The following is a 25,399-nucleotide window of genomic DNA, read 5'->3' as shown; positions in this document are numbered from 1 at the left end:
CCAGGCCTTTTGAGTGCCCTTTGCTCATCCAGTTAGTAAAAAATATTGGTGACAGATTACATGTAACATAAACAAAAATGTATGCACCACTCACACATTTATGTGTTTCTAGTTCTGAAAATAGTCCTTAAACTATATTATCATAAAACTGATAGCTTGATTTTTTTTTTTTTCCTAAAGCTTAAAATGTGTTTCCATTTAAGAATTTGGTTAGACATAATCAAACACTCAGGCTGAGATGCAAGAAATACTGAAGCAAAGACTGAAGACTACAATAAAAAACACAAAATACTCATAGTTGTTAAGATTGGTAGGATTAGGTACAGATTTTTTTTCATGTTTCTGTAATAATTATATTGTCTTGTTATCATATCTCATAATAAGTAAAACACTGTCAGGCAATTTTCTTTTTACAATGTTGAACTAATAAACATTTCCAAATAAAGTAAACAAATGGTAATTTTTCGTAGGGATAGTGAACTGCTTCTTTATACTAAATACTAGATATGATTTATATAAAAAATGTAAAATCAAATATTAAAAAATTTAAAGCAATTAATGATAAACAAAATTCAACTATCTCTGAAATGGATTATAAAGCCAGTAGAAATTTCAGAGTCAGAGCTGAAAGATGGATCTGCTTTATGAGGGTCTGTTTGAAATTAACCTGAAATTCTACTTATAGTCTTCAACTGCTCATAGATCACTTTTTAGACGTTGACAATCATTGCATTTAACATGGCTTCTACTTTCAATTTATTTAAAAAAACAAAGAATTTGTAGAACAGTAAGTTATCGGCACAGAGAAAATACAGGAGAATCCTAAGTCCATGGTGCTTTTGAGATTCAAATTTTCATATTTGAGTGGTTGATGCTTGAAAATCATTTCAAAAAGCTCCTCCTTTGTTCTAAGTCAGAAATCTATCATTATTAAAACCCATTTTGAAATGAAATATTATTAATTTGCTAACTACTTAACTTGACCTATTCTGTTCAGTAAGAACTCATAAGCAACTTATTAAGTCATAAAGCTGGTGAGGTGGGAAAATATCAAAGGACCATAAATAAAAAATATAATGTAATAATGCCTCTTGGCAAGTATATAAAAAATGTAAATAACTACCTTCCTTAGGTTCTTCTATACATTACAACTTAGAAAAACTTCATGTAATCATTTGTTATATCTCAGTGATAATGATGACAACAGCATTCACTGAATGTTTATTGTGAATCAGGGTAGTAAACTACAAGGAGCAAACATCTGACTTACATGTACCCACTCCGCCCATTGTATCCCTTTGGGTGCACAGAAGGTTTTCTCACTTAGCCCCCCACGCGTCGTTAATACCTCATCCTCATTCAGCCAGTACCAACTAACTTTTAGATTATGTTTGTGAGATGAAATATATTTTCAGTCTCTATATTAGTTGCTCTGTACCTCATTTTTTTAAATTAAGCAATGTCCTTAATTAACCTGGATTTTACAGATGAGAAAATTGAAAAGCAGAGTAGCTAAATTAAACACACAAAACTATAAATGTAGAAAGCTGCAGTTCAAACACAGGATGACCTGATCTCAGTGCATTGCTAATCTGTTGGTAGGGAACAATCACTAACTTTCCAAGTCTCCAGCTCCGGTGAAAATTATACTTTGTCTCACTCACGGGAAACTGATTTCTAGCTTGTGATACACAGGCCATCAAGTTCATTTCATTTTGCCTTGAGCTTATCTATTGAATTAAAGGACTAAAAAAGAGCAATAATAATCCATGGTTGACCTTTAAAAATGTTTCTGCCTCAAACTGGATTCAATTCTTAACAGGGAAATATGTAGCATATAAAATGTACTTTAGTTCTTAAGGTTGACCTTAACACAAAAACAACCCATAAAGTGGTAATAAAGACGCAACACCAAAAATGCAAGAAAATAATCATGGATGAATTTAAATGTGTGTAAAAGGCAATTCAATAAAGGTTCAGGCAACAAACAATATAAGCCCAAGTACTCACTGTATTCCTGGCATGGCCAAAGTGGGAGCTTCAGATTTCTGATTTCTAATTCATATAAGGGGCTTTTTATGAATGAGGAAGAAGGCTCAGGAATAACAAGTGACCTGCACAGCTAACAATCCTATCTCAAAAGATCTGGGGACTTTCTTGACATGCCAGTGGTTAAGACTCCGTGCTGTCAGTGCAGGGGATGTGGATTTGACCCCTGCTTGGGGAACTAAGACCCTACATGCAATGTGGTGTGGCCCAAAAATTAAAAGAAAAAAAAGTTTGAATGTCTTGAAAGCCCATGCTTTTTGCCACTGCATCAAGCAGTTACCAACCATATAAAGTTTATTACTTATTGAATATCCACTGAAGTATTAAACATATTACCTTTATGCTTTTATATTATTCTTACACTGTTAATTAGTATTGGTCTCATTTTACAAATGAGGTGACTATGGGTTACTGAGCTTAATCAACTTGTTCAATGTTCAAAAACAAGCAAACGACACTGAAGATTCAGATTAGATTCTCTCTCTTTCTACCATACCATTTAGGCCAAATATGAAAAAAAAAAAAATTAGAGAAGAATAAAATAACTGCAAAAAGTACCATCACTGAATTCAGTATTAGGAAAGAGAATGGTGTATATGTAATCCTTCAAGCTTGATTGAAATAGTAAAATCATAAAAATTCCATAAAGGAAATGATCACAGGAAAAGAAAGTTCAGTAAATTCAATAAGGAAGAGAATGAAGAGACTTGATTGGGAATAGGGTGCAGGAAGGTGGGTTAAGTCATCTTTTGTGGTACTGTATTCTTCTTAACTTACAATAATAGAAAAAAAAAGTTTACAGTACTCAGGAGGTAAGAAGCAATATTGACTATTTTTCCTTCCTATCCTACAAAAAAAAAAAAAAAAAAGAAGCACTTTTCGTAAGAATTCAAAGATGTGCTATGTGATGATATAGTAATCAGGTTCATCACCCAGATTTATTTCTGCTTCACTCACAGACAAAGGGGATTTGGATGTCTCCAGGCTGGCTTCAGGCAGATATAAACCAGTTTCAGATGTAGAACAAATAATGTCACTCTTCCTCTCTAAAAAGCCCTGAATCTAAATAACCCAGCAAAGGCTAACTCCTTAAAGGAAAGAATGCTAGATTACTGACGATGTAAGAGTCCAGATCTCAGTGATTCTCATGTTTCAAGTTACCAGACAGCTCTGGCTTACAGATAAACAATAGAGCACATAGGAGTACATATTACTGCTACCTGCTAGTGTTATCTTTTGTTTTTCCTGCTTTTCCACAAAATAATACATTTCTATTTCTATATTTCAGTTTAGATTCCTCTTTTTCCCCCCTTTTAGATTTATTTAGATAGAAGTGGCATAAAGCACTGTAAGAGTTTAAGGTATACAACATCATGACTTGACATATATCATGAAATGATTACCACAATAAGGTCACTTGATATATTTCATACAGTATAGATATGACATAAAGCTTGTTTCCCTTGTTGTGAGAATTTTGAGGATCTACTAAGGAAGTATATCATCTAGCAGTGTTAACTATTATATGATATTGTACATTATATTGCACATTAGGCTAGTGCAAAAGCACATTGTTGAACTTTGCTGTTTGATACTGGAATACACTCTTAAACAAATGTGGCTATGCTATACATCATTTTAATGTGCACTCCTCAGTTCAATTTTTTTTTGCTGATGACATACTACTTGCTGTTCATTTTATATTTATTTTAGATTATACAAATGATGTTAGACAAGAAGCAAACTCAAGTGATTCTCTTATTCAAGTTCAAATAGGTCATGAAGCAGCAGAGACAACTCTCAACAAAAACAGTGCATTTGGCCCAGGAAATGCTAACACACGTACAGGGCAGTGGTGGTTCAAGAAGTTTTGCAAAGGAGATGAGAGCCTTGGAGATGAAGAGTATAGTCGCTGCCCATTGGAAATTAACAAAGACCAACTGGGAGCAATGATCAAAGCTGATCCTCTTACAACTACAAGTTCAGTTCAGTTTAGTTCAGTCGCTCAGTCATGCCCGACTCTTTGCAACCCCATGAAGAGCAGCATGCCAGGCCTCCCTGTCCATCACTATCTCCTGGAGTTTACCCAAATTCATGTCCATCGAGCCAGTGATGCCATTCAGCCATCTCATCCCCTGTCATCCCCTACTCTTCCTGCCCCCAATCCCTCCCAACATCAGGGTCTTTACCAATGAGTCAACTCTTCACAAGAGGTGGCCAAAGTATTGGAGTTTCAGCTTCAGCCTCAATCCTTCCAATGAACACCCAGGACTCATCTCCTTTAGGATGGACTGGTTGGATCTTCTTGCAGTCCAAGGGACTCGCAAGAGTCTTCTCCAACAACACAGTTCAAAAGCATCAATTCTTCGGCGCTCAGCTTTCTTCACAGTCCAACTTTCACATCCATACATGAACACAGGAAAAACCACAGCTTTGACTAGACGGACCTTAGTCGGCAAAGTAATGTCTCTGCTTTTGAATATGCTATCTAGGTTGGTCATAACTTTCCTTCCGAGGAGTAAGTGTCTTTTAATTTCATGGCTGCAATCAATATCTGCAGTGATTTTGGAGCCCCAAATAATAAAGTCTGACACTGTTTCCCCATCTATTTCCCATGAAGTGATGGGACCAGATGCTATGATCTTTGTTTTCTGAATGTTGAGCTTTAAGCCAACTTTTTCACTCTCCTCTTTCACTTTCATCAAGAGGCTTTTATAGTTCTTCTTCACTTTCTACCTTAAGGGTGGTGTCACCTGCATATCTGAGGTTATTGAGATTTCTCCAGCAATCTTGATTCCAGCTTGTGCTTCTTCCAGCCCAGGGTTTCTCATGATGTACTCTGCATATCAGCTAAATAAGCAGCGTGACAATATACAGCCTTGACATACTCCTTTTCCTATTTGGAACCAGTCTGTTGTTCCATATCCAGTTCTAACTGTTGCTTCCTGACCTGCATACAGATTTCTCAAGAGGCAGGTCAGGTGGTCTGGTACACCCATCTCTTTCAGAATTTTCCAGTTTATTGTGATCCACTCAGTCAAAGGTGTTGGCATAGTCAATAAAGCAGAAATAGATGTTTTTCTGGAACTCTCTTGCTTTTTTGATAATCTAGCATTTGTTGGCAATTTGATCTCTAGTTCCTCTGACTTTTCTAAAACCAGCTTGAACATCTGGAAGTTCACGGTTTACGTATTGCTGAAGCCTGGCTTGGAGAATTTGGCATTAACTCACTAGCATGTGAGAAGAGTACAATTGTGCAGTAGTTTGAGCATTCTTTGGCATTGCCTTTCTTTGGGATTGGAATGAAAACTGACCTTTTCCAGTCCTGTGGCCACTGCTGACTTTTCCAAATTTGCTGGCATATTGAGTGCAGCACTTTCACAGCATCATCTTTCAGGATTTGAAATACCTCACCTGGAATTCCATCACCTCCACTAGCTTTGTTCATAGTGATGCTTTCTAAGGCCCACTTGACTTCACATTCCAGGATGTCTAGCTCTAGATGAATGATCACACCATTGTGATTATCTGGGTCGTGAAGATCTTTTTGTACAGTTCGGTGTATTGTTGCCACCTCATCTTAATATCTTCTGCTTCTATTAGGTCCATCCCATTTCTATTCTTTATCGAGCCCATCTTTGCATGAAATGTTCCCTTGGTATCTCTAATTTTCTTGAAGAGATCTCTAGTCTTTCTCACTCTGTTGTTTTCTTCTATTTCTTTGCATTGATCGCTGAGGAAGGCTTTCTTATCTCTTTTTGCTATTCTTTCAAACTCTGCATTCAGATGCTTTTATCTTTCCTTTTCTCCTTTGCTTTTTGCTTCTCTTCTTTTCACAGCTATTTGTAAGGCCTCCCCAGACAGCCATTTTGCTTTTTTGCTTTTCTTTTCCATGGGGATGGTCTTGATCCCTGTCTCCTGTACAATGTCATGAAGCTCAGTCCATAGTTCATCAGGTACTCTATCTATCAGATCTAGGCCCTTAAATCTATTTCTCACTTCCACTGTATAATCATAAGGGATTTGATTTAGGTCATACCTGAATGGTCTACTGGTTTTCCCTACTTTCTTCAATTTAAGTCTGAATTTGGCAATAAGGAGTTCATCTTCTGAGCCACAGTCAGCTCTTGGTCTTCTTCTCTTCTGTTGCTGGAAGAGGGTGTTTACTATGACCAGTGTGTTCTCTTGGCAAAATTCTATTAGCCTTTGCCCTGCTTCATTCTGTATTCCAAGGACAAATCTGCCTGTTACTCCAGGTGTTTCTTGACTTCCTCCTTTTGCATTCCAGTCCCCTATAATGAAAAGGACATCTTTTTGGGGCATTAGTTCCAAAAGGTCTTGTAGGTCTTCATGGTACCGTTCAACTTCAGCTTCTTCAGCGTTACTGGTTGGGGCATAGACTTGGATTACTGTGATATTGAATGGTTTGCCTCTGAAACAAACAGAGATCATTGAGATTGCATCCAAGTACTGCATTTTGGACTCTTTTGTTTACTATAATGGCTACTCCATTTCTTCTAAGGGATTCCTGCCTGCAGTAGTAGATATAATGGTCATCTGAGTTAAATTCACCCATTCCAGTCCATTTTAGTTTGCTGATTCCTAGAATGTCGATGTTCACTCTGGTCATCTCCTGTTTGACCACTTCCAATTTGCCTTGATTCATGGACCTGACATTCCAGGTTCCTATGCAATATTGCTCTTTACAGCATCAGACCTTTCTTCTATCACCAGTCATATCCACAGCTGGGTATTGTTTTTGCTTTGGCTCTATCCCTTCATTCTTCCTGGGGTTATTTCTCCACTGATCTCCAGTAGCATATTGGGCACTACTGACCTGGGGAGTTCCTCTTTCAGTGTCCCATCATTTTTCCTTTTCATGCTGTTCATATGTTTCATACTTTTCATACTGTTTGCCTTAGTTTTACCATCTACAAAATGAGGAGCCAAGATTAAATAACTTTTTAATCTCCCAAATTAGATAATAATTTATAGACAATCATTGTCCAGTAATCTGTATAGCTGTTTCATAAATCAGTGGCAATACCCTAGTTTAAGGAAATGTCAAATGGATGGATTTTCTAGACAATCTACTCAAGACTGACTAGATCAAGTCCTGATTACTCATTTGAGTTTATCTTTAACATTTATACATTTATTATCTAATTATATCTACTCATTATTGAAAGTCTGAAAAGTGGTACTTTTATTAAATCAAATGAAGCCCATCAGTCATAGATACTGATTAGTAAAATTTTGTTTTTCCACAATTTATTTAAACATTAAGAAAGTAAATTATAAGTAAAACAATTTGCTAGTTTTAAATATTTAAGTTCATTCTAGCAGTTTACTGTATTAAATACAAATATGCTCTATTTTAATAATTATATGTTCTCATTCAGTATTAATTGCTTGTATATTCAAATTCCCCTCTAATATTCTTGTAGGTACTAAACCTACTTTAGCAATTATCCTTTTGTTTTTTTTTTAATATGCATCTTATTTTCTTAGAATACATACACAGCCATGAAATCCTTGAACTAATGAAAATGCACATATTGTTGTTTTGTTTTCTGGTTTCTCTTTTTGTTTTTGTTTTTTTGGCTATACTACTGGGCTTGTGGAATCTTAGTTCCTGGAGCAGGGATTGAACCCAGGCCCCTGACAGTGGAAGCAGAGAGTCCTAACCGCTGGACTGACAGGGAGTGCCCAAAAAATGCATGTTTTAACAAATTTTTTCCACAAAAACTTAACCATCAATATTTTAAAATTGTGAGTCATTGTTTAATGATTTTAAGCCAGTTTTTATTTAAGACATTTACCTTTCTCTTATGATAGGCAAAAGAGACTTAATAGCTTTTCATTTCAGACTACTTTAATTTTTACACAGGCAAATCAGGTTGACTTTTCCTGTGTAATTTTACCACTATTTATTATGCACAAAAAACTATTCTCTTCCACATGGATATATATTCACCTTTAATTATATACTTTCACTATTAAAATTAGCTATCTATTCCACATGAAATACATTCTGCCTTGTGGTGTGAGGCAGATAACTAATTTCATTCTTTCCAAACATTTAATCAATTCTCTTACACAAACTTCTATGAAAACTCCCTTCCCTCAATCATATTTAATTTCACATTCACAATCTATAAAAAAATAATAAATTTTCTCTGTTTCTAGGGGCAAGTCCTTATAGCATCAAATTTAAGAGAAATGCTTGAAGCTAGAAAGGCTGGTTTTAAAGCAAAGTGAGGAAATGCAGGGGAAAAAACCAAATATGCTGTTTCATTAAATTGAAACACTAATCATGAGGAAAGAGGTTCCACTTCAGTGAAACTTGAAAAGGTTCTTAATACCTAGTGTTACATACTGGAAACATTTGATGTACCATCAAAATTTAACTTGAAAAAGAGCCAGAAGTCTAGGTCAATATAGCTCTTTTTGCAACTGGGTTTATCAATTTCCTTTATGTATTCAAGGAAATAAATCACTAAAAATAATCAATCACCAAATGTTGGAGACAATCCCATTAAATGCTAAGAATTCCCCAAAAAAGAGAAAGTGAGACTCTGTGTGTGTGTGTGAGACCCTCTCCTTCCAAATATAATACTATCCACGATTTAAGGGACTAGTTCTGATAGACCGAGTGCCTGATGAACTATTGATGGAGGTTCGTGACACTGTACAGGAGACAGGAATCAAGACCATCCCAAAGAAAAAGAAATGCAAAAAAGTGAAACAGCTGTCTGAGGGGGCCTTACAAATAGCTGTGAGAAGACAGGAGCAAAAAGCAAAGGAGAAAAGGAAAGATACAACCATTTAAATGCAGAGTTCCAAAGAACAGCAAGAGAGATAAGAAAGCCTTCCTCACTGATCAATGCAAAGAAATAGAGGAAAGCAATAGAATGGAAAAGACTAGAGATCTCGTCAAGAAAATTAGAGAGACCAAGGGAATATTTCATGCAAAGATGGGCTCGACAAAGGACAGAAATGGTATGGACCTAACAGAAGCAGAAGATATTAAGAAGAGGTAGCAAGAATACACAGAAGAACTGTACAAAAAAGATCTTCATGACCCAGATAATCATGACGGTGTGATCACTCACCTAGAGCCAAACATCCTAGAATGTGAAGTAAAGTGGGACTTAGGAAACATCACTACAAACAAAGCTAGTAGAGGTGATGAAATTCCAGTGGAGCTATTTCAAATCCTGAAAGATGATGCTGTGAAAGTGCTGCACTCAATATGCCAGCACATTTGGAAAACTCAGCAGTGGCCACAGGACTGGAAAAGGTCAGTTTTCATTCTGATCCCAAAGAAAGGATGCCAAAAAATGCTCAAACTACCACACAATTGCACTCATCTCACACGCTGGTAAAGTAATCTTCAAAATTCTCCAAGCCAGGCTTCAGCAATACGTGAAACATGAACTTCCAGATGTTCAAGCTGGTTTTAGAGAAGGTAGAGGAACCAGAGATCAAATTGCCACCATCCGCTGGATCATTGAAAAAGCAAGAGATTTCCAGAAAAATATCTACTTCTGCTTTATTGACTAGGCCAAAGCCTTTGACTACGTGGATCACAATAAACTGTGGAAAATTCTGAAAGAGGTGGGAATACCAGACCACCTGACCTGCCTCTTGAGAAACGTATATGTGGGTCAGAAAGCAACAGTTAGAACTGGACATGGAACAACAGACTGGTTCCAAATAGGAAAAGGAGTACGTCAAAGCTGTATGTATACTGTCACCCTGCTTATTTAACTGATATGCAGAGTACATCGTGAGAAACGCTGGGCTGCATGAAGCACAAGCTGGAATCAAGATGGCCGGGAAAAATCTCAATAACCTCAGATATGCAGATGACACCACCCTTATGGCAGAAAGTGAAGAAGAACTAAAGAGCCTCCTGATGAAAGTGAAAAAGGAGAGTGAAAAAGTTGGCTTAAAGCTCAACATTCAGAAAACAAAGATCATGGCATCTAGTCCCATCACTTCATGGCAGATAGATAGGGAAACAGTGGAAACAGTGGCCAACTTTCTTTGTCTAGGTTCCAAAATCACTGCAGATAGTGACTGCAGCCATGAAATTAAAAGACGCTTACTCCTTGGAAGTTATGACCAACCTAGATAGCATATTCAAAAGCAGAGACATTACTTTGCCAACAAAGGTCCATCTAGTCAAGGCTATGGTTTTTCCAGTGGTCACGTATGGATGTGAGAGTTGGACTGTGAAGAAAGCTGAGTGCCGAAGAATTGATGCTTTTGAACTGTGGTGTTGGAGAAGACTCTTGAGAGTCGCTTGGACTGCAAGGAGATCCAACCGGTCCATCGTAAAGGAGATCAGTCCTGGGTGTTCACTGAAGGGACTATATTGAGGCTGAAACTCCAATATTTTGGCCACCTCATGTGAAGACCTGACTCATTCGAAAAGAGCCTTATGCTGGGAAAGATTGAGGGCAGGAGGAAAAGGGGACGACAGAGGATGAGATGGTTGGATGACATCATCGACTTGATGGACATGAGTTTAGGTAAACTCCGGGAGTTGGTGATGGACAGGGAGACCTGATGTGCTGTGGTTCATGGGGTCACAAAGAGTTGGACACCACTGAGCGACTGAACTGACTGAACAAGATAATCACAATCAAATAAAATAGCTTAATAGAACTGAAATATTTAGAGACTACTAGAAATATATGCAAGGAAGTTATAAACTGTGTTGAGAAAAACCCAAAGTTTACTCCAGAGAGAAGAAAAAAGAATGAGTAAATGTAGTACTAGTTTGGGAAGCATTAATGAAAATAATAGTATTCAGAAAAATAAGATATAAACAATGCGGGAAACCATCAAAAAAGTATCATAAAAGCATTTTTTATTTTACAGACATCTTAGTAATACACTTCATATGTATGGATTAAGCAACATGACTCTATAATATGTAATGAATAATGTATTTTATACTATAAAATTTTTTATGAATGTTAATCACTAAGAGAGATCAGAGATTTAAAACTTCATCCTATTTTCAATGAATACTTAAAGTAAGGTTCTACTAATAGCTCATAGAACCTCATGCTCATAATTACATATTTGGAGAAAAAAAAAAGACTTGCAATTTGGAAGAAAACCCTTCATGTTCTATTTCAATGCTTTGTTCAGTCTGAATATGACAATAACTTTTATCATTATAAATAAAATCACAACTATGTAACAGCTCATAGGGAAGTTAGATGAGATTTTCTTGTGGAAAACAGTATCTCCCTACTTATTAGAAAAAACAGATATAAATATATACACAGCAAAGGACATACAATTAGTAATGTATTTAATTTTTAACTTCATTTGTATTACTGGTATATTCTAAATATGTGCAACAAATAATCATTTTCTCGACACTGATTTTTAAGACTTTGTTTTTCATATATGGTTTTCTCCTTCATGATTATGTCTATTTCATCTCAATGTCATCAAAAGTGGCATCTTTTAAGAATGCCAGTATTTGAAATTTAGTTAATTTTCCAAGTATGGCATAACAATACATTAATTTTCTAAGAACAATCCCACTGATATTTATTAGCCAAGTAGAAGATTCATTCCATGGAAGGTATCCAATGAAAGAGCAAATTATACATGTTTTTTCTCATTTATTTCTATTGAAGCCTCGGAAAACATATTTTTAAAGTAGAATATATTGAAACTATTTGGGAATCAGATAATAAGGGTATAATTAAGTATTAATTTGAGTATATTAATTTCTTTATAACTCCCATTTTAAAATAAAATTTTTAAGCTTCAGTCTTTTCCTTTGCCACTAAACTGGCAAAAGTATGAATTAATGTAACAGGTGGGCTTGTGTGGTTTTAATAGCAGTGAAATATAATCAACTGTCTCATATTTCCAGGAAGGTATGCAACATCTAGACCTAAGCATGATCCTTCAGCAACCCTAGTACTAGCATGAAAATGTTCAAACTCCCCATAGGGACCATATATCTTCTGGTCCTGGGTTTAATTGAAACTTTAAACAAAATATATTACCTATTTAATGCAGCTGAACTGGAGGCTGGCCTTTGTAGTGTATAGACTACTGCCTAGCAAATTAATGTCTGTAACTATAGTATGAAATGTAGAATTTAAATCAAGCGTGAATGGTAAAAAGAGGGGAAAAAAACACTACAGTTTTATACTAAGAAATGAACTTTTAGGAGCAAACTGTGTACATACATTTTATATATTTATTCTTTTTGATACACAGCCAAAAACTCATGATTTCCTTATATTATTGGCTCCACAGCTTACAAAGTGAATTTCTAAAATGTCCTGGTATTGGTGTTGTCCTTTCTCCTGGTCTTGTCTCTTCTGATGATGCAGAAATAAAAGTTCAATGAACAGATTTAGCTTAAAAATTCAAAGTTAATATTCTTTCTGGAGGTAAACAAATCAATAGCTAATCCAGTTATATAGTCATATCGATCATATTTGAAAGGCTGACTCATAGAGTTTTAAGAGTGCCAATGGAAGGAATCATAAGAAAATCACCAGAACTCGAAATAGGGGAAGCAGGCGGCATAAAAAGCTTAACACTACTGGAGTGTTAATGCTTCCACACTTGAAAGATGTGAGGTTCAAATCTCACACAGTAAGAAACCATCTTTTCACAGTCAGCATGCTAAACGACTTGAGCATTCCACTTAAGAACCACCAGTCATAGAAGAAAGATTAAGCATGTGAACCATCCTGTAAGAAATTTACTCTGAATATTTCTAAATATACTCTGAAAAAAGTGACGTAAACATATACACATACATAGATACACACACTGGAATAATCCAACAAAAGGAAATCAATCAGCTGAAAAGCCAGCCGTACAGAGGCTGCGAGAAAAACAGACTTCTTTGACAGCCAACCTACTAACTGAACTCAGCACAGAGTTTACATCCTTCAAGTGAGTTAGGATAAATTTACAAGTGAGAATTTTGGTGTTTTGTTTTCAGGAGGTGCATTTGACATCTTTGTCACTTCTCCTCACCAAAACAAGAGTAAGGAACCTAAAGTTCCCTGATAGCCATTTATGACACAACTTTCTCATCCCACAAGTTTACTTCTCAGAAATACAAATTTTAAAATTTGTGTAAGCTTTTTACTCTAAAAAATGCCCCCCAAAATTCATTGTGGCGTCTGTTTATTGGTTCTTTCATTATTCTCACCAACTGGCTCAAAGTGGGGAAATTTCACAAAACTGAAATTTAGGTCACAAAATTTCTTCTTTTTATGAAACAATGTGAGAAGAAAGCATCTATGTAAGTAAAAGACTTGTAAGTTGCAGGCTAATGGAGGAAAATATATTTTCCAGTACTGAGCTATGATTTTATAAGTAACAGGGGTATGTAGAAAAAGAGTTCTAGGAATTATCAGAAGTAAGAGAATCAAAACAGTATTTTCCTAGAAGATCAAAATAAAGGCTAATTAAGTTAATAAATAGCAATGATTATTATCATGCATTTTCTTTGGAAGAATGCAATCACTCCCTACAGTATAAGCATGTTACCCAACACAGACATTCATTTTTTTTATAAAAATAACAAAAATATATACGCATATTGGGATAATAGTATCACATTAGCAAAAAAGAAAGCTTGAGATTTTCATTGGTTTGCTTTGGTTTTCTTGTCAAGTCAACATAACATAGCCTACATAGTTATAAATAACATATTCTTGCTGCTGCTACTGCTAAGTCACTTTAGTCATGTCCGACTCTGTGCGACCCCACAGACGGCAGCCCACCAGGCTCTGCCGCCCCTGGGATTCTCCAGGCAAGAACACTGGAGTGGGTTGCCATTTCCTTCTCCAGTGCATGAAAGTGAAAAGTGAAAGTGAAGTCGCTCAGTCCTGTCTGACTCTTCACGACCCCATGGACTGCAGCCTACCAGGCTCCTCCGTCCATGGGATTTTCCAGGCAAGAGTACTGGAGTGGGTTGCCATTGCCTTCTCTGACAAAGAGCCCTCACCAGGCACCAAAGCTGCTGGCACCTTGGTCTTGGCCTCCCCAGCCTCCAGAGTGAATAGTGTTAGTCACTCAGTCGTGTCCAACTCTTTGCAAGCCCATGGACTCCTCTGTCCATGGAATTCTCCAGGCAAGAATACTGGAGTGGGTTGCCATTTCCTTCTCCACGCAGACTCCATAACTGTTAGAAATAAACATTGTTTACCCACCCAGTCTATGGTATTTTGTTATGGCAGCCCAAGCTGTCTAAGATAGATGACCTTTTAAAATAAAGGAAGATTTAAATTTGCTGAAGTCACTGGTGAAGAACTTGGGCGCTGCCGTTAGACAAACGTGGCTTTAAATGCGTTTGCCCACTTAACAGCTCTAGTAATTTAACTTGTCTAAGACTTAGTTTTCTCATCTGTACCACAGGGATAACAAGGATGCCTCCTTCATGGGACTGCTTGAACAATAATATGAAACTAACAGAGGGCACGGGTATGCAATGTTTCATAACCCTCTCCAATCTCAGCTCCAGAAAGGCTGCAATAAAGCTCATGAAAAAGTCAATAAGAACATATAAACTCATAAGAACATGTAAACCAAGGTTGGGACGGAGAGAGACAGGTAATCGGCCAGCAAATAATGGAGACCTGACTGTATATCTATGAGCTGGAGTTTCTGTAAGAACACAGGCCATATATCTGCTTAGCAGCCAGTTCCACGCACACAAATTACCAGGCTTTTAAAGGCTTCCCCTCAAATCCTGGCACTTGGGGTGGAGGGAGAAAAAAGGAGGGAACCTCCAGATCAGATATTTTAGACTCCAGGAAAGGAAACAGGAAGCTTTATTTATCTTGGCTCCCCAGCTTGCTAATTAACTTAGGACTGGAAACTGTTCTCACGTATCAATGCCTGTACATCTTCTCATTATTAGAAAAACATGTGCTCATTATCCCCACAGTTTCCAAACAGGAGAGAGGGTGAGAGTTGCCATTCTGGATGCAAATGTGTGATGTCAAAGCTGCCTTGGGCACTGTTGGTCTGAGCAGAGTGAAGGCTTCGGGGAGATTAGAACAGGTATCGGTTTTTCTAAATAAAACAGGAAGAAGACTTTCATCTTGGACGCTTCAGAGGGATTGTGAGCAGAAAGACACCTGTGTATAGTCCTGAGGTCTGCTGTTTGATTGGTCAAGAGAAAGCTCTTACCCTAAACTTTGCCTCTTCTCCACATATAGCCCAGGCTTCAATCACTGGGTACTTATTTATAGAGGACCCACTGTGTGCTGTGTTAAGGGCTTCCCTGGTGGCTCAGACAGTAAAGAAGCTACAGTAATACAATTAGCCATTTGATTTATAGCCATTTACTTATTAATGACCACGTAACAAAGGTCCGCCTAGTCAAGGCTATGGTTTTTCCTGCGGTCATGTATGGATGTGAGAGTTGGACTGTGAAGAAGGCTGAGTGCTAAAGAATTGATGCTTTTGAACTGTGGTGTTGGAGAAGACTCTTGAGAGTCCCTTGGACTGCAAGGAGATCCAACTAGTCCATTCTGAAGGAGATCAGCCCTGGGATTTCTTTGGAAGGACTGATGCTAAAGCTGAAACTCCAGTACTTTGGCCACCTCATGCGAAGAGTTGACTCATTGGAAAAGACTCTGATGCTGGGAGGGATTGGGGGCAGGAGAAGAAGGGGACGACCGAGGATGAGATGGCTGGATGGCATCACTCGATGGACGTGAGTCTGAGTGAACTCTGGGAGATGGTGATGGACAGGGAGGCCTGGCATGCTGCGGTTCAAGGGGTCGCAAAGAGTCGGACACGACTGAGTGACTGAACTGAACTTATTAATGAAAGACACTAGAGTTTTAGACTAATTGTAAAATCATTTAGAAAGTTCTATGAGAGCAGAAACCATATGGACTATTTCAATTTCATCCCACCACCACCTCTATATCCTCTCCCTGACTTAGGACTTGTATCGTTAAGATTTTTTTTTCTTTTTGCATACAGATTTTTTTTTTTTAAATAGTGATTGCAGACTGCAACAACAAGGCATTAACTCTAAACTCTCACTCCATGAATACATCACGCCCTTTTGTTCTCAAGGCAAAACCAATACAATATTGTAAAGTAATTAGCCTCTGATTAAAATAAATAAATTTATTAAAAAAAGATATATTACCAAGATGAAATGGCTGAAATTGCTTACATAATTAAACCCAACAATCACTTTGCATTGAGAAAGCCAAGTAATTTTCAACAGTAAATAGGCTTAAAAATGATCTTTGTGATTGGAAAGATTCATACTGATAAAATTAAAACTTACAGCCTTATTTAGTTTCCCACAATCTCTTAGGATTATTCAAAAACAATGCTTAAGTATACACAATAAGGGAAATAAAGAGAAAGAAGAGAAAAAAATGAAGGTGATTAAAAGTTATCCTACATATAAAAATTTTTACTATCTTGAATATTTTATACATATGTGATGAAACAATTTTGTAGGTGTTTCCTTTTTTTTAAGATGAAAGGGTTTTTAATATATATTTGATAGGGAATGATATCTATATCCCTATATCTATATAGATATATCTGTATGTAAATATAGATATTGTTATTGTTCAGTCACTCAATCGTGTCCAAGTCTTTGCGACCCCATGGTCTAAAGCATGCCAGCCTTCCCTGCCTTTACCATCTCCATATGATAGTTTTTAAATGGGTAAAGATAAGTTATATTGACATAGTAAAAAACGCCAGTTTTGGCAAGACTGCTGAATAGGAAAAGCATTTAAGTTTAAATCAGGAAACTACACTTCTGTTTCTAATACAAACAGTGCAATCCCAAACAGATCAACCCAACTCTTTGGGTGTGAATTTCCAGCATATAAAATAAAAGATTATGTTAGGAGGATTTTTAAAATATCAATCTTCTATCTCTAACATTCTATGATTCTAAAAATCATTTACAATTTGAGAAGGAGAAATTGAGAATCAATAAAGGCCTACAATGGGTGTCAAAATAAAAATTAATTTCAGAATAAAGAATAATTTTGACTAAGTCTAGGGGGAAAATATGTAATGACAGGAAAAGGAGAAAAAACTCTAAATATGATTTCAATTTAGAGGGAATACTATATTAATGGAATTAAATTAATTGGACACTAACTAAGTAGCTGTTTCAGTTTTGGCAGATACATTTAATGATAAAAGAAGGATTTTGACTGTGGTTGTTGAAAGATAAGGAAAAATGGGCTTCAGAGAAAATACAGCACTTATAGATAGGACAGAACTAAATAGAATCCACGTTGGTGACTCTAGAGCCATCACTATCTCAAAATTGTATCTATATAGAAATCAGATTTACATTGTTAATACAGAAAGAACTACCAGAGAATACAATTACTGACTTTTGGAGTTTAAAGCCCACAGAAATGATAATGACTACAAAGGAAGGTAACATTATGAACCACTGACTAGGTTGGGCATTTGGTCCAATATTCTTTACCTTCATTACGTCAATCAATCAAACAGACACTACCATTACAGGCACCATATGGATGGGGAAACTGAGGCTTCAGTTAAGTAATCTGTCCAACTTCACTCAGCTACAAAGTGCTAAAGCCATAAGTTGAACCTGGGGTCTCTGAATCCAACCCTCATTCTCTGAAGAGGAAATACAGAAATGAAGTTGCACAACCAGCTAGGAGCAATTTTTTTTGTATGATTTTGGCCTCTTAATAATTCATGTATTTTCATACCTTACTAATTATAACTGCTGCCTAAGTAAAAGTTTAATTTTTGTTTATAAAAATGATATATAGTATCTTTTAAAACATGATTTGTACATGCTTATAAATTTGCTTAATTTTAGATGAGACACAATCCTCAATTATTGAGACTTAATCATCTTGACGCTATGAAATCAAAGAGAATAATGAAAATGTCTATGCAAGTAGATTTTTAATTTTACTTATATGCTGCCACAATAAAAATTAACAGTCTTATAATAAAACATGGAAAATGTTAAGTTGGGATAGCAAGCTGATCAATCTTGTTATTTTCTATTAATACACAGATTCAAAAAATAGGCTCATTTGATATCCAGGGTAAGTCAACTACTAGCATGTAGCAGGGAGTGATGTTTTTCATAAAATGTTCAAGGGAAGGGGAAATACAAAGGACCAGAGTGTGTGTTTTCTTTAAGCAGCTGCAATGAACTGTGTTATTAAACAAATAATAGTATTAAAGTATAACTGTATTTTTCACACATATTCCTTTTTTTCTCCTAACCTCTCAACATAAAAGAAAAAAATATTTGCATATATACATACAAGTGCTTGGTGCTAATGATCTTCAAGGGGTAAATGAATGAGCCATGAGAAAAATGAATACTTGCAGGCTAAATCCAGTCAGACATTAAAATCCATCACTGATCCCTAAAGGGCACCAATATTATGCAAATATGAGAATTAGAAAACATATTCGAGGCTGTTGATAAACTTGATAGGATAATCAGCACACGCTGACAGACTAATGAAACTGATGAACCGATAGGGCAGTTTATCTCCTGGGCCACTTTTTTTCTTGTCAAATGGAGGCTAATCAAAATGTATTAGGAGTTAAAGCCAACACTCAGAGGATATCACCCATTTGATTAGAAGGTGAACTTACTCTCAGAGAAAATTATAGTTTCATGAACAACTGAAACTGCAAAACCTAGTCAGCTGACAGACCTTCACATAAAATTAAACAGAAGGCAGCCACTATAATTATGGAAGAAATCTGGAATTTTAAATTATATTGAGATTCTCCCCTCGCAAACTGTTAGAGGGCTTTGCAGAGTCTGGGCAAAGCGGTTCCCTCCTTCTATGATGGAAAATAAGACAAAGGACTAAGCGATCACCCCAGGGACACACTTATCTTTTGCTGCCTATGAGTGCTCAGCATCTGTGTAACCATATGAGACACAGATCCCAAGGTAACAGCTGAATTTTCAAGCAAATGTATTTACATAAAATAATTGAATGAATTTTTGAAATTGTTAACTATAGTGAATACCACACTTCCTATTAACAATGAAGATGTCATATGTAGCCTATTGTCAAAGAGCTGAGTCCTTTCCTAATTTAAAGAAAAAGATCTTCATTGATAATTGAGGAAAATTAGGAAATAGTCCTTTCTAAGCATTAGTGTTAAAAACGAAATTATAAACTAAAACCAATATGCCCTAGAGAAAACTAGAGAACACAGTTCTTTCAATATTCACTGTGAAATTAATAACTATCCAGCACTAACACAGAAAAGCTCATTCAACTGATATATCTACATATTCTCAGTACACACATTATGGACATGGACATTTCACCTGGGTGGACAGAATGATAATAAAATGTCAAACAGTAAAAGGCGTGAATTTACCTCACAAGATGGTAAGGGCAAAAGTACATTGAAGGAAGCAGATTTTACCTTTTAGTGATCATATCCAAGAGAAAAATAACAGCAACTAAAAATACTTCAGTGTCCTCTTTAACAGGAGCATTAAATCACCCTGCTGCTGTCCAGGGTAACTAGGGGCAGGATTCAAGAGACAGATGAATTTATCAACCTCTTCCAAATCTTTTTTTTTTTTTTTTTTTGCGTTTTTGCCTTTTCTTTTGTGTGCCTTGTTTGAGCTCTAAAACATTTCTAAATTTTCTTTTGTTTAAAAAAAAGAGTAGAAGTGAGTGTCCTTGCCAGGCATATATTTTCTAGTTAGGGAAGGCATGAGATTTTTTATGTGTACTCAAAAGTCATACAGCTAAGATCAGATTTCTCAAATCACAGGATACAGAAGTATAAAATAATCCTAGAAATGATGTAGTCACATATAGTTTATATACATGAGGAAGGCCTAGTAATGTTTTTGAAAAACTTAGCCAGGTTTAATGAAAGGAAAATTTGGGGTTTAATCTGTACTTTGGAGGAAAAGAAATATTTGATTTGAAGACAAAAACAGCCCTCTCACTTCTCTCCCCTATCTAGAAACAGCAATGTTAATCAACAGGACATCTTAAACTTCAGGGATTCTTTTCAAGAGTCACATACTGAATAGACAGTCTTTAGGTGTGTCCGTGATCAAACAGCTGTGGTAACAATTTGCTATGAGACTGTCATGGACCAATCACAGGTTATAGGCAGATTTATTAGTAACTCCAGTTCTTGGCCCCTTGCACCTAGAAAAATCTATGCCCTCACTTGAATACTTTCTAGAAAATTGAGCTAATTACTCAGTGTAGAAAAAGGAACAATTGTACTAGAACATTTATACTCTTCACAGTATTGCTTTTACTCTAAAATAATACTCTGTAGGAAAAAAAAAAACAAAAACCCCTCTTGCAATCCAAACCTTTATCAATGCAAACAACACAAGTTGACTCATTCTCATCTATTGTAAGCATCAAAATCAGGAATCTCTAAATCACAGCATGTTTACTTTTGAGAATATTCTGATTAAGAAAATAAGATGATCAAAAATTGTCAGAAATTTGATAAACTCATCAAAATCTATATGTACTTTATTCATCATTTGCAATCTCAAGAGTCTAGCTAATATTTGATACCCACTTTGGTTTATGAGCCCCTTTTCAATAACTCTGGGATCCAGCCAATTTGTTGAGAATCACAATATTTATTTGCTCTTAGAATAGGTGTGCTTTGTGAAAATTTAAATGTGACATCCAATTGTGAATATGGTTTTTTTTTTTAGTGAGGATTAAAACATGACTTAATAGAGATCCATTTAAAACAAGTATAGGTTTTAATTGTGCCATATATCCCTGAAATATCAATTAAAATATTACTATTTTACTTACCCATCATGTTGTACAAGCTCTGTGGGGCAAATTGCCTAGGCATTTTCTGAATTGCTTCCTTGTATACACTAAGGGCATCCTAATTTAAGAAATAGAAAAAGAAATAAAGTACAAGGCTATTCACTGAAACAAAATAACAACATCTTTCCAAAATTAAACTATTCCATTGCTCTTTCTAAATGGTTCATTAGAGGAAAATTCAACTGAGCTATTCTTTGATATCAAATTACCTCAATTTCATGAATAAAACCGTTCAACTCACCCCATGAAGGTTATATAAAATCTCAGTTTAACAAGGAGTCAAATGTTACCAATACTCTTTAAATTTCTCAATTCAGATACATTATGTAATAAAAACAACTAGAAAAATTTATATTTTGGAGTCACCCATAGTCCTCTAAAATTTGTCATTATTTCAAGTCAAGCAATTAAGTATAATATAAATAAAATATCAATGAATCAATCTTCTAGCAACTGAGACATACTGAGATCATGAAATGCAATTATTTTTAAAGTTGCATCCTTATCCTCGGATTGCAGTCTTAGAATATCATGTAAGAGTCTCTGGGGGAGTTGTTTGAGAAAGTGGGTTGCGGTATCGAATGGAAGAAACAAAACCCATAGAGGCAGGCTTCGTGTGAGAGATAGGAAACACAGGACTAAGTAATCCTCCTAACTTCCTGTACAAGATCCTGTATCCACCACTTTCCCCCTCTTCCCAATTCAGAAAACAATAAAATTAGTTTTCATTGCATTATTGTGTTTAAAAGAATAAAAAGAAACAAGTAGGATTTATACCAAATCACTTAACATGCAGAGTATTAAAAAAATGTATTTTTTAACATCAAACAGTGAATACAGATAACAATAATATGTCTTAAATTATAAAATCAAAGAAATGGTGAGCAAACAACTTGGGCAGTAATGCATGTTGTTTCCCTTTCATAAGGAGTCATATTACTCTGAGAAAATCATAGTGAAAAAATCTGTTTTAACAGAAATTTTTCCCAGAAGAATTTCCCCATAAAACTCTTTTATTAAAATATCAGTTCTTAAATTATTACTGTGTTAAAATATCAGTTCTTAAATTATCAGTGTTCCTACAATGAGATCACAGGTAGAAGTCATTGAGACCAGATCAGAACAAGGGGGAGGAACAGGGCAGAGAGGTTCTGGCCTGACCTCATAGTGTCCCTGCTCATGATAGAGTTTCCCCAGGTTGTACAGACAGCTGGTGACTGAGCTCTTGTGGGCATGAGGGTCCTTTAGGTTTTCATCAGGGATCTCAGAACACTTCAGGAATGTGCGTCGCGCTTCTTCTGTCTTTCCTTGGTTCATTAGAATAATACCTGTGTTTAAATATGCAGCTGAAGGGTGAAAAAGTGGAGATATAAATGAGAGGAGATGATGTACACTGTGGAAACAATAAAGCTATTTTTACTTCAACTTCATCTTTATGCATTATTTCTGATTTTAAAAGAAAACCAAGAAATGAACCTCCAGGGAACAAATATACAAAAGAACAATAATGTAGTACAAAGTACAGGTATCACATATATATATACATGGTACCACTAATATATAAATGTATTAGGTATCATTAATATATATACATATATATGTATATATATAAAGTAGTCTCTGCCTTCAAAGTATCAGAATATTTTGAGCTTAGAAACTAGATGAATAAAAGCTACATGTTTCTTAATGTATCAAAATGATAATCAGACAACAAAACATTAAAATTGAGAGATGTACTTGTTAAAGGCTCTTAATTTGATTGGAAAGTATTCAGAAATAGAAGTATCATGTTTTTTAACCCGTGAGGCTTTAGGTCACCATTTTCATGGAGAAAGACATACTTTAAAAGGACTTGAATATCACTTACAAGCCAGTGTAGGCCTGCTCCCAATCGCCAATTTATAATAATGTAGTGCTTCTGCAAACCTGCTGTTCTCTTGTAGAAGTAACCCTCTGTATGAGGAAAATAGAAATTTGGAGACAAGACAGTATTAGTATACATAAAACCACAAATTTTCATTTTATATTTCAAAAATAAAAATGGTTAATAGAGTCATAAAAATGACCTGGTACTGTAAAAATAAATTCTGAATAGAAGGAAATGATTCCTCAGCAAAGAAAATGTTTAGAGAGGTATCAGTTGCATTTATGTTGCATTAGAAAGTATTAAGAAGTATTTTTTAAAAGCCCTTTAGCCCTCACTGAACTTTCCCATTCCCAGCAGTCTTTTCTCTCCCACTAGAATTACCAACCACTTGCATTTCTCCTCGGAACATGCACAATTTTCCATCATTTTAGACAGGAAACTTGTCTAAAGCTCTAAGCTGAAGCTCCAATACTTCGGCCAGCTGATGCATAGAGCCAACTCACTGGAGAAGACCCTGCTGCTAGGAAAGATTGAAGGCAGAAGGAGAAGAGGGCAGCAGAGGATAAAATGGCTGGATAATATCATCGACTCAATGGACATGAACTTAGGCAAACTGCAGGAGATAGTAAGGGACAGGGAGACCTGGTATGCTGCTGTCCACGGGGCTGCTTAGAGTCCGGATACAACTGAGCAACTGAACTATATATATATTTAAAACTGAACTATATATATATAAACACACGCACACATTTAAACCTAAGATGGCTCTCCCATTGGTCCTATTGTTTGGGAAATACTGCCCCACAATTGCCCGAAAAGCAACAGGTAACCTGGGTCAACAGGATGGAGTCAGAATCTAATCAGATTCCATCAGAGAACACAGACTGAAGGCCATACACCTAGTTACTTCTTTATTATTTGGCTTTGGCCAAATAAGCCTGAACTTCAGAGCAGTGAGCAAACTTCAGCTCACCACTGTGAGACGTGCTTCTGTCTACACACCCTCAGAGTCTATGCACCTCCCTAGGAGGCTGCTTCGGCAGTGACTAGCCACATGGATTATCCCGGCGTTTCCAGACCCTGCCCTCATGACCGAAGTGAGGATCAATTACTACGTCTGTGAAAATACAGTGTCAGGGACCTGGAACTAAGCTCTGAAAGTTCTCACAAAGGGCTCTGTGACCTGTCTTTGCTCTCTTAAAATCAGCAAGTGTCTTACAGACATTTGGCACCTCTCTTGGACCTGAGTACTACTGTCATCAGCCTTAAACTGCAGATTCCACTTGCCAGCTCCTGAGGTCTTCAAAAGGCAGTAAAATGGAGGTTTGAAAAATGAGAAGCCTACTGGTAAAACCTTATCATTTTGTAGGGTATTTTTAAATACTCAGCTTATTATTTAATGGGCATGATTGAAAAATAATGAAGTAAATCATTTTGAAATTAAAGTTGGTTCACTTGTTTTATTAGCATAGATTAACCTTATTATTTCTATTGTTAAAAGAGCCTTGTGAATAGATGAGACCACTTCAAATCATATTAAGGATAACATATTCACAGTAATGTACATATCTATTAAAACTTTAGAGCAACAATTTGATTACAAAATTGACATGCTTTGCTGTTAAGTACACTTTGCTGCTGCCGGGTACAAGGGAAAACAAAGCTTCCTGCAGTATTCAAGAGCCTGTGAAAATGTTCAGTTGTCTTTAAAAGCAAGCAAAATTGATAAAGAGAAAGAGCACTCATATACTTTCCACAAAAAACAATATCCTTTATAAAAATAATTTAGACAAAATGTTTTCCAATTAACTAAGCTCATATATATTATCTCATTTCAGAAACTTATTTACCATCTTAAGTGTCTTTCCTTTGAGGTTCAGATAAAGAGGCACTTCTCTGATAAAAAGCTAATGTCATCAGAGGAGAAATTTATCTTAACCCAAGTCTTCCTACTTTCCTTAGGAATTCAAGTTCTCCCATGAGCCCCTCCTTATACAGTATCTTCAATCTTTTCCCCACTGCAATTTCCTTTCCCTCAAGACTACAAAAACGTTTGTTTGCCTCTTAGCAGAGGGAAGATAAAACCTTACCACCTTATCATTCTTGCATCCAGCTCTTTACTTCTTACTGTCCTGCCTCCCTCCAAAGTCAGATTTTTCTTTCATAATGGTCTGTGGTGTGTATGTCTAATGACTCAAATCCCATTTACCCCTAAATCCAATCTAGGCTCTTTCCTAGGATTCAGCTAAAATGTCATAATCAAATTTCCACTAACAATTAAACTCCCCAAAGATTTTGCCTATATGAACGTCCTACTCAACTGTAGCATCTGTGACTATTAAACCCATTTTCCTTCCTGAAACTCTGTGTTTCCTTAGCTTCTGGAAAGCTGGTCTTCCTTAGTTTTATATTGCTAAAACTATACTTCAGAGTATAAAGAAAAGCACATCTTTATTCATATATTCTTTTAAAAGAGGTTGATAATTCACAGATTGTTGTCTTTTTCTCCTTTTCTTGAGAAGCACAGTCTGCATGACGACATGCATACATCCAGCTCATATGCTGACTGTTCTCAATTCTAAAATAGTGATTTCTCTACTGACAGCCAGATCTG

At 36.1% G+C, this 25,399-nt stretch overlaps 1 protein-coding gene across 2 annotated transcripts in view; it reads right to left on the bottom strand.

Moving 5' to 3' along the window:
* The window catches only part of TMTC2 (transmembrane O-mannosyltransferase targeting cadherins 2), a 436,273-nt gene that overhangs the window by 136,856 nt on the left and 274,018 nt on the right, over nucleotides 1-25,399 (bottom strand). For both annotated transcript variants that reach the window (XM_069584133.1, XM_069584134.1), the window contains exons 5-7: nucleotides 22,786-22,871; nucleotides 22,080-22,264; nucleotides 20,898-20,976 (exon numbers count right to left, since the gene is read on the bottom strand). In XM_069584133.1, the coding sequence (XP_069440234.1) occupies nucleotides 20,898-20,976; nucleotides 22,080-22,264; nucleotides 22,786-22,871 (350 nt within the window). The remainder of the gene's footprint in view (nucleotides 1-20,897; nucleotides 20,977-22,079; nucleotides 22,265-22,785; nucleotides 22,872-25,399) is intronic.

Source organism: Ovis canadensis, chromosome 3 (genome assembly GCF_042477335.2).
Source record: "Ovis canadensis isolate MfBH-ARS-UI-01 breed Bighorn chromosome 3, ARS-UI_OviCan_v2, whole genome shotgun sequence".
Classification (NCBI taxonomy): domain Eukaryota; kingdom Metazoa; phylum Chordata; class Mammalia; order Artiodactyla; family Bovidae; genus Ovis; species Ovis canadensis.
The sequence above is the reverse complement of the archived record's forward strand: the minus strand, read 5'-3'. Positions and strand labels throughout refer to the sequence as shown.